This window comes from Desmodus rotundus, chromosome 2, assembly GCF_022682495.2.
Source record: "Desmodus rotundus isolate HL8 chromosome 2, HLdesRot8A.1, whole genome shotgun sequence".
Taxonomy (NCBI): domain Eukaryota; kingdom Metazoa; phylum Chordata; class Mammalia; order Chiroptera; family Phyllostomidae; genus Desmodus; species Desmodus rotundus.
In genome coordinates, this window is record NC_071388.1 from 97405175 (window position 1) to 97419321 (window position 14147).

A 14147-nucleotide genomic window follows, 5' to 3' on the forward strand; every position below is an offset into this window, starting at 1 on the left:
ATAGGCAAAAAAGATGATGAGGCCCTGGATAGCTTAGCTTATATAACCAGTAAGTACAAATATTACGAGTCAACAAGGGAAAGATTTTAGGCTATTGAATATTTAATACATTTATAAAAAATTGCTCCTACAAATATGTAGAACATGTACACGTGGAATAAAATGTATAAAACTGAAGTTAAAAGTCAGGATAGTAATTGCAAACATTTCTTCTTTAAAGTTTTCAAAAAGCAGGGTGGGTCATAGAGGCTGAGAGAAGAGATGCCAAGAAAGATAATGAGAAGACTCAGAACAGATGAGAACCCAAAGATTGAGAAAGAATTAGATGTTCAAAGAAAGAGAGTAAGATGGGTAAAAACACAATGAAAGAGAGGTATAGAAACCCAGAGAAAGAGGTTGAGAGATGCATACAGGAAAAAGCCAATAGAGAGAGGGAGACTGACAGAGAGACAGCCAGGCAGCCATACACCAGAGTTAGTTAACAGGGGGGGAAATATCTGAGGGGTGACATAGACCAAGAGAGAGGGAGAGAAATCCAGAGACAGAAAGATAGAGACCGTGAGCCAAGAATGAAAGGGACAGAAACCCACAAAGTAGGCAGGGACAGAAGAGAAAAGACAGAAAAGGCTTAGAAAAAGAGGTAGGAAATGACAGAGAATGAGTCAGATGATGATGATAGGATTACAAAATATTCCCATATACATTTGAACTCATCCATGGAACCTAACCAAGTCTATCATGACTATAATCCTGAAACACTGAATTCTTTTTTCTCATCCTCACAATGCCTTTAGCTCAATTCTTTAATTGCCTCCTCAAGCCTCCTTACCATTGATCTTACCATGTTCTTACCATTGATCTTCTGCCCAGAGCTTCTCCTGAGCTCTCTGAAATGCCATTTTAAATCCCAGTTTTTTCACAGAGGGTTCTTTTTACTGCCTTGCTATTGACAAAACCTGGATCTCAACCAAAGGCACTGGCTTCTTTTGAGGCTCTCTTAACATATTCTGGGACCAGAAGGCAAATACTGGCAAACTGCTGGCTCTTTGCTGTCCTGGCTTCAAACAACATGCCCTCTCCCTCCTTTCCTAACCCCTAAGAGCCCTACCACATGGCTACATACCCCATCTACCAGAACTTGTTATGTCATTCCTCCATTTAGTGACCCCTCCACCTATGAAGTCATACACATACCTATCTACTGGATATCTGTTTTCATGTCTCAGAGGTATCCTAAATTATTTATTATTTCCTCTCCCAAAACTCTTCTAATATATGCATAGGTAATACATAATGTTTCTGTTAGTAAAATGCCTACCTCATATAGGGCTTTCACATTCAGAGAGAAATCACCTGTAAGGATTTATAAGAATTTCATAAGACACTACATCCCTATTCTAAAGAAAAGTTTTTAGTTCACTCTCAGTAACCTACTCTTGAGAGTTAGAACTAATAAAAACAAACCTGATCTCTCAACCCTAGTAAAGAACCCATCTCATATGGGATGTATTAGTTTAATACCTGGTCTCTTGAGTGATACATTGGTCCTGCCAGAATAATTCAGAAGAAAAGAAGTGGAGATCATGAGTAGGCCAAGAAGAAATTATCCTTTTGGTGGCTAGAATATTATGGGAGGTCCTAAACCTGTGTATTTCTGCACATCCTCAGAAAACCTTCCTTCTTCTTCTTCTTCTTTTTTTTGACAAGGAAGATTCATTTTTAGCAATAACCACTACTTGTTTTTCTATTTTTTAAATTGAACTATCCAAAATTAAGAAGTGTCTTTTTTCACTTTGCAAAATTTACAATGCTAAAGTCCTGAGATAAATAAAATATTAGAAAGTATATATATTTTTTATAATAGACAGTTTCTCTGTTCTCTGGTTAATCTCCCTTAATGACTTCTCAATTACTCTTTACCTGAAAGACTATTTAAGATAAATACGCAGCCTGTGGTGCACAGCAGCGGGGAGGAAAATTATCCTCTGGAATACACAGAAAACAGTTGGTCCATTTTTACTCCCAAGGCAGGATTAAGTAACAACGAGGGCAGACTGTGATGGAGGCTTCCACCAAACCAAAACCGCACAGGTGGCCTTTAGGTACCATCACAAACAGAACTTTATATTCAAAAGTTTTGATATTCTTCCCTTTCTCTTTATCCTCATTAAGAGTTAAATGAGTTAATATTTGTAAAGCACTAAAACAGTACCTGGCATATAGGGAAAGCAATATAAATTAAGTAATCAAGAGAAAATGTTTAGGGGCTTTGTAAGGAGACCCTTGTAAATGAATCTGCATTTAATCCAGTAGTACATGGAACAAGTAATTCTGAACTTTACTTTCCTCCCTGAGATATTGTAATGTCCAGCAAAAAGTCATGAGGATGTAAAATTCCACTATAAGAGTGCTATGAACACAACAGATGCTCCTTAATTTTATTTGGTAAGGGACAGAAACATTAAGGACATAACAGACAGTTTGCTTGGTTAAAAAAATATGGCATGAATCAAGTGATTGGCTTTAGAAACAAAGGAGCTCAAATACTTATGAGGATTTATAGTCCCTAATACAAACAGAAGAATCATTTAAAATTAAAGGCAGGGGTGCACATGAAAAACGAGTCACTAAAGAACCAATTTGGAAAAGGAAACAAAATATAACCAGAGACATTGAAGTTAAGAACAATCTAACAATGGGCAGGGGGGAGTGGGGAGGGGACAGTGAGGAGATTACAGGAACTACTATAAAGGACACATGGACAAAATCAAGGGGGAGGGTGGAGGTGGGAGAGAGAGGGGGGTTCAGCTGGGGTGGGGTGGAGGGATGGGGAGAAAAGGCACACAACTGTAATTGAATAACAATACAAAATTAAAATTAAAAAAAAAGAACCAATTTGGTTGTTAAAATATTAGCTATCTCGTACATACACACACACACCAATTATCTATCTGCAGGCATGTATGTCACAGTGCTGGCTTATATATAGGTGCCTTCCCATATTTCAGGTTCTGTCATATAAAAAGAATTTCTTAAAAATAATCTAAATAAAATTTAATGGAAAATAATTAAAAGTGATTACATTGGGACATAGATATGTGAAGTAAAAAGAACACTAGGCTAGAAATCAAGAGGTATTATGGATCTAAGGACTTTAGGTAATATACACATGACATCTGGGGCCCAAAATATCAAAAGAACTTGTCCAAAGTCATATTTATTTAGCCAAACAGATTAAATGGTTTGTTATTTGTCCTGCCCCTTCATCCCAAACTAGTGAAGGAAAAAATGCAAAAAACAACTGAATCTGGGAAGAAGGGACAGTGAACGCACAGAAAAAAGTGACCACAGTAAAACAGAAGAAACTAATTTTCTATGCTGCCAATTCAAACATCAGTTATTACATTTTCTAAAAAAAAAGTCCAAGGGGAAGGGGGAGTAGAAGAGGGGATTCACAGCACAAAGTGTTCCTTAATTATCCTTTGCTTTTCCAGAATTAAATGTGACCATAAATAGTGACCACTTATAACAAGGTGTGAAATATTATGTATTTTCAAAATTTTCCCCAGCGGGGGATAGGTTAAACTTGCCTCCTAATGTTGAAGTCTCATTCTGGTCCTACCAAAGTCTTCCTCATCTCCCTTCCCCTCCAATATTTCAACTTAACAAAATGACATCATTTTCCTCCCTCCAATAAATAGGCGAACTAACATGGGGCTCCTGAAGCACATACAGAACATAAAGGTTTAAAATATATATTTAAATTTGCTTTAGAACCACAAAAGTTTAAAAAAGGAAGAAAATTCTTTAAAAATCATTCCTGTCTTTTAACATCTTCCTGATACAACTAATAATGATCAATGATCATACCTTGAGCTCAGTATCAATAGGGTCTGTGTTCTGAAATTCTTTCATTCATTCAATTAGCAAAACTGTTTCACTTGGGAAAGGGGAAATATTTCTAGAAGAACAACACGTCTATCACAATATTCAGTATATACTTTTTGCAAGACCTACCTTCTCACCACTTGAGTAGAAGAAATAACGCAATCGGACTATGTTACAGTGATCTAGCTTTCTCATGATTTGGAGCTCTCGGTTCTGAAAAGGAAAAATAGAAAAATATATTTTAAAGGATAACTGCTATTCATCATACGGACTAATGCTTCTGAAGTAACATTAAACATTACAAATAGCAGGCAACAGTATTTCACAAAAAAGTATGGTCTACAGATCACTGCTAACCTGTAAAATATTTGTTACCACTCCATGAACTATTTCCTACTGCTCTGCAAATCAAATTAAAATAAGTATTTAGAATTTTCTACAGCAATTTGACAGAATACTTTTATATTGATGAATCTTATAATAAAAAGAATCTTAGAAAAAGGGCCTGCATTTTGTATTTCTTAATTCATCTGTATTGTATTTACAAAAATATCAGTCCTCAATGAATTGGAAATTTTTTAAACTGGTACTTTTATCACAAAAAACTTGAGAAGCACTGGTCTACAGTATGTAAGAGATAACCTAAAATGAGCTATTACTGCTGTAATTTTTACAATTATAATCAAAATAAAACATCACATCAAACAAATAAATTTGGGTGCAAAGAAAATTCTTACAAGCCCTACTTTTCCCAAGATGCACTGAAAAATCTGAGAATTACCCTATTAGAAGGGCTTAGTTGCTAAATTTTAGAAAGCTAAGATATGATATACTAGAAACTGTACAGTCCTGATAAATTTATAAACCATACAAATAATTTTCCCTTTGGGAAGTTTCAAAGTTATGCTCATTCTTCATTGAAAGAAAACATTAAATATGATGACCTCTTAAAACCATAAATTTTGCAGTAATAAATTTGAAGAGTATATATTAACAAAGAAGATAAATTCTAACAACATACTTGGGCTGTCAGAAATCAGTTAATAAAGGCTACATTAAATAACAGAGAAAACACCAAAGTACCAGCTATATAAACAGAATATATAAAATTTCAGTTAAAATAATGATTTAGAAGAGCTACAAAACCATAAAGTATATGCCCAGGAATCTAGAAGGCAAATCCTGTTATGATAACAGGGAAAAAAAAAGCCAAAAAAAAAAAAAAAAAAAAAGGAGTGGAGGATGAATAGGAGACAAGCTGAATAAGCAGAACTGTCCTAAAGCACAGTGGGCTCCAGTTCTTAGAAGATGGTAGCAGAAAAAAGCAAATGTTTCTCCTCCAGTAGCTTCCAATAGGTTCTATTCTATTACTGTTTTCTTTTTTTTTTTATAATTTTAATTTTTTATTGTTATTCAATTACAGTTGTGTGCCTTTTCTCCCCATCCCTCCACCCCACCCCAGCCAAACCTCCTCCGTCCCCCACCTCCTGGAAATAGGACACTTAAGGGGATTCTCATTCTGTCCCTTTAAACTGACCATGAGAACTAGGTTTATATATACAGTGATATTTAAAAATCTTTTATAAGGCCATGGGGTCAGACAGCTCAGCTGATTGGAGCATCATCCTGTGTACCACGCAGATTCAGTTCCTGGTCAGGGCACATACCTAGGCCGCAGGTCCAATCCCCTATTGGGAGGGTATGGGAGGTAATTGATCAATACTTCTCTCTTTCACATCCATGCTTTTCTGTCTATCTGCCTGTTTCTCTCTCCACCCCCCTTGCCTCCTCCCTCTTCCTCTCTCTCTAAAAACAAAACAACAACAAAAAAACCCAATCAACATATCCTCCAACAACAACAACAAAAAAACCAGTCAATATATCCTCGGGTGAGGATTAAAAAAATAATAAAATTCTTTTATAGCACATCATTCATTCCATTACTTGCTATAAAATGTTTATACAGCTAAAATGTCTATATAGTATATATACAATGTTTATAGCTAAAGCAATAAACAAACTTAGTGTAATGTAATTGCTTTAAACAAAGATAATGACTAAAATTAGACTAAGTTTTGACTGTTGCAGAGGACACAAAACTTTACTAATTTCAAAACTGTGTCTATTTCCATTCCAAATTGAAGCTATTCAGAAATGTGTTACCAGAGGAGGTTCCAGGCTGGTATTTAAATAAACAAAAGGGCAGGCCTCCATGTGGGACGGGGACAATGCAAGATCATGTGGGAAGAAAAGGAGTGAAAGACTCTTCCTGGTGGGCCATGAGGAGGGGCCACGTGGTTTTGGATTAAGGACTGGAGATCAGTGCAACACAGCTGAGAGTGCTGGGGACCACCGGAAACCTGCCCAGCCTTCTCCCACCCAGCCTAGCATGGAGTACTGAGAGGAATCAGAAGTGAGCTGCAGACTTCGGTTTTTTTCTTCTGGAGGGCAATACTTCTGATTGGCATTTCTGAGACTGGCCTGACTAGGCAAAGAGGGGAAGGAAGGGCAGGAGTGTGTGTTTGTGAGTATATTTTCATTTCTAAAGGGAATGAGATTTAATGGTAGAATTCTGCCATTATTCTAAACCTGTATAACTCTTCATTAAAATAGTTCCTTTCCTTTTTACCAAACTCTGGCATTGGGAGCCACAGGTCCTAACACAGAAGCAGGTAAAAAACAATAATACAAAAAGACCCCAGGGGGTGGGGTGGGTTGTTTCTGTAACATTAAGACTGACTTTCTTTTTTTAAGAGAAGGAAAGGGAGGGAAAGTATAGGGAACTGTTCCACGTGTGGGAAATGTAGCCCAGCTCCCACTTGGAAAAGCCAGTGGGATCGAGGTCCAGCACACAGGAGCCACGCCCACAGACAAGTTCTCCTGTGGGGAATCAGGCCTGCATTGTACCTAGGCTGCTATGAGATTTGCTTTTGCTAAAACTCCCTCACCCTGGATTGAGCCAGCAAATGTTTACTGAGTATCTTTAACTTCCTAAAGTCATGCTAAACTTCCCAAGTATGGAGTGTAACCAGTTAGACCACTTTCCCCCTTGATCTGTAACATCCTTCTCTTTGAAGTAATTAGTAGCATTCTTTCCTCTGTTGTCTGTAAAAGGTAATCACCTACAGTGAACCTGTGCATAGTAAATGAGGACCATCCTGATGTAATGTGCCAGAAAAGCAATAAAAGCCTGTCCAGGCAGGGGTCGGGTCTCTCAGGCTCTCCCTGGCCCTCTCACCCTCTCTCTCACTTAGAGAGTGGCCATGCCGTCCCTTTTTCTCCACAGGATTCCAGTAGTCCGTGTGAATCTGTCCATTGCTGCCATAACACACGGCTCCTGCTGGCCGGGATCCACATCAGGAGAGCAACATCAATGTGTGGTTGCCTCTTGAGTGCCCCCCCACTGGGGACCTGGCCCCCAACCCAGGCATGTATCTTGACCGGGAATCGAACCAGTGACCCTTTGGTTCGCTGGACAGCACTCAGTCCATTGAGCCACACCAGCCAGGGCAAGACTGTCTTTGAAAAAAAAACAATGAAAAACAGCCAACTATGTTAAAATAAGCTATGTACTTTTCCAGGCTCATTAACCAAGGTAACAGAGAACTATTAGATTCCTAAATCACAGAATTTGTGTAAAAAGAATACATAAGTGAAGCAAGTACATGGACCTTATTATTTATATACCTTTACTGATCTGAGGCAGGACAGTCAGGAAGGATATTCCAGAGTTGCTCCAGGGCTAAGATAAAGGACAAGGATACAGGATAGAGACCCTGGTCTTAGAAAGCAGGTTGTTCCCGCTTTCTGGAAAAGTGTGGAATCATGGTGAATCATGAATGCACCTGAGCAGAAGATGCTACATGACCCCTGCTTCATTATAATAGCATTATAATAAATTAACGTTGTGGGACCCCCTTCCCCAGGGGCCAATCAAGGAAAATCATGGGAGACCACATGCACAGTAGCTTTAAAGTAATATAACTACTTGTACATGCACAATAAAACCCTGTCAAAACTAGCTAGGAAATACCTGTCCTTTAAGAATAAAATCCCTCTAGCCCCTGAGGTCAATCTTTGCTCAGAGCTGACCTGCTCCCATGTTCTGTGGAGTGTACTATTGCTTAATATATCTGCTTTCTCTGCTATGAACTCTCTGTGTTCAGTTCAATTCTTTGTCCACGATCACCAAGAACCTGGTTACCTATGCCCACCTGTGACAGTTCTGTTCATATTCTATTCCTTTAAAAAGGAGGCTTAAATTTTATCATTTTATAATTCCCTAAAAGACCCAAAATATATTTCATAGAGCAATAGTTCTAAGTATTAATCAGGTCAAAATCAGGCAAACAAAGTTCATGGCTAAAATGTACTTAATACAAGTATCCCAAGCCTAGCCATTTTTACTGAGTCACTCTTTGTTAGTTCACTAAGGACATATTACTTCTATAAAAACACTGTTGTTCTACAAATGTAGTGCATCTTTATGTGCCAGGCATAATTTATAATATTAAAGATACGGCAGTGAACAAGAATAACAAAGTTCCTACCCTCATTAAACTTACAGTCTATGGAGGACAGAGAGAAATAAGCGGATAGAGCATAACAGAAGAAGGAAGTCAGAGCAGACCTCACAAACCTGAATATGACGATGAGAACCATGTGAAGATATGGGGAAGAGCACTGCAGTGCAATTATAGGAAACTCCAAATGTAAATGCCTAGAGGTGGGCTTTGAATATTCAAGAAATAGCTTGAGGGGGCATGGAACAAGCTAAGTAAAGGGAAAGAGGTAGGAGATAAGTTCAGAGAAGTAGGCAGGGGGGTATGTCATACAAATTCGTAAATCATGTTAAACTAAATTTTACACTAAATGTAAAGGAAAATGACATAATGTGTCTATCTTTTTTAAAATTCTTCTAAAAGTCAAGGAGAATAAATTTGAGGAAGAGAGTAGATCAAGAGTTCTATGTTCTTTCTACTTATTAAGTTTGAAATCCTTACTAGACACCCAAGAGAAAATACTGTGACTCAGTGTAGAAGTTGGTACTGGAAATATGTATCTGGAAGGTCATCTGCATGTTGAAGACTTATAGCAATGGAACCCAATGTTATACCTATCACATAGGAAAGAAGTTTAGACCCCCCAAAATTCATAGGTGTTATCACATGGAGCAGTCAATGAAGTAAAATGAAAAACAGGAGAAAATACTACCTTAGAAGACACGTAAAAAGAGTTTTCAGATAAAGGGAGTAACCATTTATGTCAAAAGTGGCTAAAAGGTTAAGATGAAAGCAGAAAACTGGTATTTGGATATGGCAAATGTAGGATGCTAGTGACTCTTACAAGAATTATTTCAGTAGAATGGTTGTGACAAAAGCCTGATTACGGTGAATTAAAATGGGGCTGGGAGACAGGAGGGAAGGACTAAGAAGTTAGTTAAAAAAGAGGCAAGATTCCCAGCTATAGTGGAATGAAGAGATCTCCCCCTAAACAACTATAAAAAGTACTACACTGTAGAAAATAATCATTTCAGAGCTCTGGAAATCATTCAAATGCAACAAGTCGAGAAGCATTTATTCATGAAAAGCTGTTAGATACTAGAGTTGGGACAGTGGGGGCAGTGGCCTTTTTGCCAGGGAATGCTATTATTCCCCACTATCACCAGCCAGCTCAAGCAGTCGCATAGTTTTACCAAGGCAGGGTTGATCTTGAAAACCAGGAATTCTGCTTCCACAGGGGGCTTACCATCACTTAGAACAGAGAGCAAAAACCCACATCCAGTGGCACTGGCAGAAAAATAGCAAATTTGACAGGAAACAAAGTAAAACAGCCCACAACTCTGCTACCCTGCGACTGCAGTCCCAAGCTGGGGAAAATGACAGACTGGCAGAACACTAAGAAATATAACAGAGAGATCCTGGAAATAAGAGAGGCACAGAGAGGCTAAATAAGCTCTCCACATATCCCTGGTTGAGAGTCTGTACGCACACGCAGGGGAGACCTAAGAGGGCCTCTAAGAAAGCTGAGGCAAACTTAAAAACTACCCAAATTTTGAATGTACTCTGCAACATATGTAGAGAATGATCAAAAAATGGTGGAAGCTTTATAAAATCAATATGCCCAGCTGATCACTAAGCTATGCAGAAAAGAATAAACCCCTAAAATCAGGCTAAAAAAATGAAAATTAGAATAAAAAATTTAACACAGAATTCAGGGTCTTTGAACTGTGGATGAGTAAGATTCTATAGATTGGCTATAGGTAAGTCACAAAAAATAAAGAAAAACCCCAAAACAATAACCTTCAGGAGGATTAAAACAATCAAATCTAGAGTCACTATAATATTTTACTTAAAATGTCCAATTGTCGAAAAACATTTTGAGACATGCAAATTGATAGTTTGGTTTTTTTTAAGTACTCGATAGTAACTGACTCTGCGTAGACACAGCTGTTGGACTTGGCAGACAAAGAGTACAAAGCAGCTATTAGGTTCAAGAACTTAAAAGATGTAAAACTCCTGAAGAAAACAGGGAGGTAAGCTTCTTGACACTGGTCTTTGCAATGATGTTTTATATTTGACACCAAAAGCAAAAATCAAATTACAAAGGCTACATCAAATTAAAAAGGTTTTGCATATTAAAGAACACCAACAACAAAACAAAAAGGCAACCAAGTAAATGGGAGAAAATATTTGCAAATCATGTCTGATAAGGGACTAATATGCAAAATATGTAAAGAATTTATATAGCTAAATAGCAAAAAGAGAAAAACCTCCACAAACAAGCCAGTTAAAAAAGGGGCAAAGGATGTACATAGACATTTTTCCAAAGAATAGATACAAATGACCAACAGATACATGAAAAAGTGCTCAACGTCACTAACAATCAGGGAACTGCAACTCAAAACCACAATGAGATAACACATTACGGCTGTCAGAATGGCTGTCATCAAAAAAAAAAAAAAAACAAAAAAAAAACCCCAAGAGATAACATGTTGGCGAGGATGTAGAGAAGAGAGAATCTTGTGCAATGTTAGTGGGAATGTAAACTGAAGATTCCCCAAAATAATAAGACTAGAACTACCAGTTGATCTAGCAATGACACTTCTGGGTGTATATATAAAAAGAATGAAGTCACTTTCTTGAAGACATACTTGTACTCCCATGTTCATGCAGCATTATTCACAATAGCCAAAACATGGATACAACCTAAGTGTCCCATCGACAGATGTCTGGATAGAGAACCTGTGATGAGATGTGACGTGATGTGTAGTCATGTACTGTGCTGCTCAATGACAGGATACATTCTCAGAAATGTATTGTTAGGCAATTCTGTCATTGTGGGAACATTATACAGTTTACTTACATAAACCTAGATAACATAGCCTACTTACACTAATTGTATGTATTACAGTTTTATATGACTGTCAAAGCAGTTTGTTTACACCAGTATCACCATGAACACTTGAGCGACGGACTGTGCTACAGCGTCACTAGAAATTTTTCGGCTCCTTTATAATTTTATGGGATGGAACCACCATCGTATATATGGTCCCTCACTGACCAAATGCCATTATGCTGTGCATTATGATTGGGTGTGTGTGAATATTATTCGGCCATGAGAATTCAGGACATCCTGCCATTTGCAACAACATGGATGGACTGTGAAGTCATTACAATAAATGAAGTAAGTCAGAAAAGGACAAATACCGTATTGTATATCAACTCTCTGTGGAATCTAAAGAAGCTGAACTCCTACAAAGTAAAGTGTAGTTACCAGGGGCTGAGGGAGGGGGACAAGAGGAAATGTTGGTCAAAGAGTACATACTTCCAATTATATCATGAATAAGTTCTGACAATCTCATATATAGTATGGTGACTACAGTTAATAATGCTGTATTTTGTATTTGAAAGTTACTAAGAAAGTAGATCTTAAATATTCTCACCACAAATAAAAAGGGGTAATTATAAGATGTGACATTTTAGCTAATGCCATGATGGCAATTATTTTGCAATATACAAGTACATCAAATCAACATTGGGGTGGGGTGGAGGGATGGGGAGGAAAGGCATACAACTGTAATTGAGTAACAATAAAAATTAAAAAAAAAGAAAAAGAAAATGTAAAAGACTGTATATATTTTCTTTCTCTCAATTTCACCAAAATTAACTATATAAAGCAATTATGGTAACAGTATATTATTAGATTTATAATATAAATAGATCTTGTATATGATAATAATAGCAGGAAGGACAGAAGAAAAACGAAGCTATACTGGAGAAGAGGTGTTATATTTTGCTGGAATTAAGTGAGTATAACCTAAAGCAGGCTGTGATAAATTGAAATGCATACTGTAATTCCTAAAGCAGCTGCTAAGAAAATCAATTTTTTAGTATTAAAAACTGAGTGTGGCTCAGCTGACTGGGCGTGGCCCCACAAAGTAAAAGGTCACCAGTCTAATTCCCAGTCAGGGCACATGCCTGGGTTGTACAGGTTTGGTCCCTGGTCGGGTGCCTAGGAGAGGCAACAGATTGGTGCTTCTCTTTCCACATTAACGTTTCTCTCTCTTTCTCCTTCCCCTCCCCTCTCTTCTAAAAATAAATCAACACTGGAACTAAAATGGTACTAAAATTAAGATTTGTTCAACACACAAAAAAGGCAATAAATGAGAACAAAGGAACCAAAACAACTTGAGAAAGAGAGAGAGAGAAAACAACAAGCGACGTGGTACAGGGAATTCCAATCATTTCAGAGACTATACGAAATGTGATTAAGCATACATACAAAGGCAGAGATTTTTAGAATGAATAACAAGGGAAGCACCAACTATATTCTATCTACAGTTGGTATTCTTTAGATTCAAAGACACAAATAGCTTAAAAGTAAGAGGCTGAAAAAAGATAGGACACACAAACAGCAACCAATAGATCTGCAGAGGCAATGTTATTAGCAAGCAAAATTTCAAGGGAGATAAAGATACCCCATATTCTCCTACAGGATAAAGTCTAATTACTTCATAATATAACTCATCCTTATCAACTTAATCTTATCTTCTATTCATTATCAATGTGATCATAACTAAATCCCAAATCTCACTCTTTCTGAATATACTGTTTCAATCCCAACTCTAAGCCACTGATCACACTTACCATGCTCCCTCCCACCTACACATACTCGACCCTTCCTGTAACTTCCTGTTTAACTCCCATCTCTTTTACACCGCCATCCCCAGCTGTTCCAACTCACACTAATCTTTTCTGATCTCTATATTCCTATAGCACCCACAGATATTTTGGAGTTTACTATACAAGGGACTCCCCCCCAAACTGGAATTTATTTATTAAAAATTGTATATTTATTCTTACATGTTTAAACTTCAAGTCACCTTCAAAGTATTGTCCATTTAACGCAATATACCTATCGACACTTTTTTCCACTGCTCAAAAGAGTTTTTGAATTTGTAGATTTTGATGCCTTTCAGTGCTTCTGCCATTTTCACCTCTTCCATATTGGCAAAACATTTCCATTTGAGGACTTTTTCACAGGGGTAAAAAAAAAGTCTCAGGGCAAGATCAGAAGAATAGGGAGGGTGGGACATAGGGGTCATGCCATTTTTGGTCAGAAACTGCTGAACACTCAGAATAGTGTGGGCAGGTACATTCGTAAATTGCCCATCACCACATGGGAAAATGGGCTGAGTCTTCAAAAAAATTCACTGAAGCCAAGTGCAGCCTCTCACAACAGTACCAGATGGTACACTGATATAGATGGGTTCCTAGAACACTCATTTTTGTCATTGCTTCTACCTTAAAACTTGCTGTAAACCATTATTTTCCAATCTGAGTCCCAGCCAATCAACCCTGAGAAGAGAGTGGGGATGGAGACTAGAATAGAATAATAGAACTTTAAACATAGTGAAAGTAAGGATCTTTTCATTAAACTTGTTTTGTTTTTTCATATACTGGGCTGCAATGTAAAGTGTATTTCTTTTACCACAGGATCATGCTTATTTGAAATCTACTGTAGTAAACAACCTATCAATAAAAGTAATTTTTTTCCAATATAGAAAAGATAAAATACATGCAAACTACATTCTTATCATTCTGATCTAAAAAAACCAAAATGACTACTCAAGATGAAATAAATATCACACAGTACAAGAAAACCTGAGAGATACCCTTTAAAAATATATATTATTCTTTTGTTTTAACCAATAACCATTAAGATATATCCACCTCCATACCAGACATGGAGTCTTT

The 14147-nt window shown here is 37.3% G+C and overlaps 1 protein-coding gene across 2 annotated transcripts in view; it reads right to left on the minus strand.

Moving 5' to 3' along the window:
• The window catches only part of GSK3B (glycogen synthase kinase 3 beta), a 201190-nt gene that overhangs the window by 90721 nt on the left and 96322 nt on the right, over positions 1–14147 (minus strand). For both annotated transcript variants that reach the window (XM_024578021.4, XM_024578020.4), the window contains exon 3: positions 4018–4101. In XM_024578021.4, coding sequence (XP_024433789.1) covers positions 4018–4101 — 84 coding nt within the window. The remainder of the gene's footprint in view (positions 1–4017; positions 4102–14147) is intronic.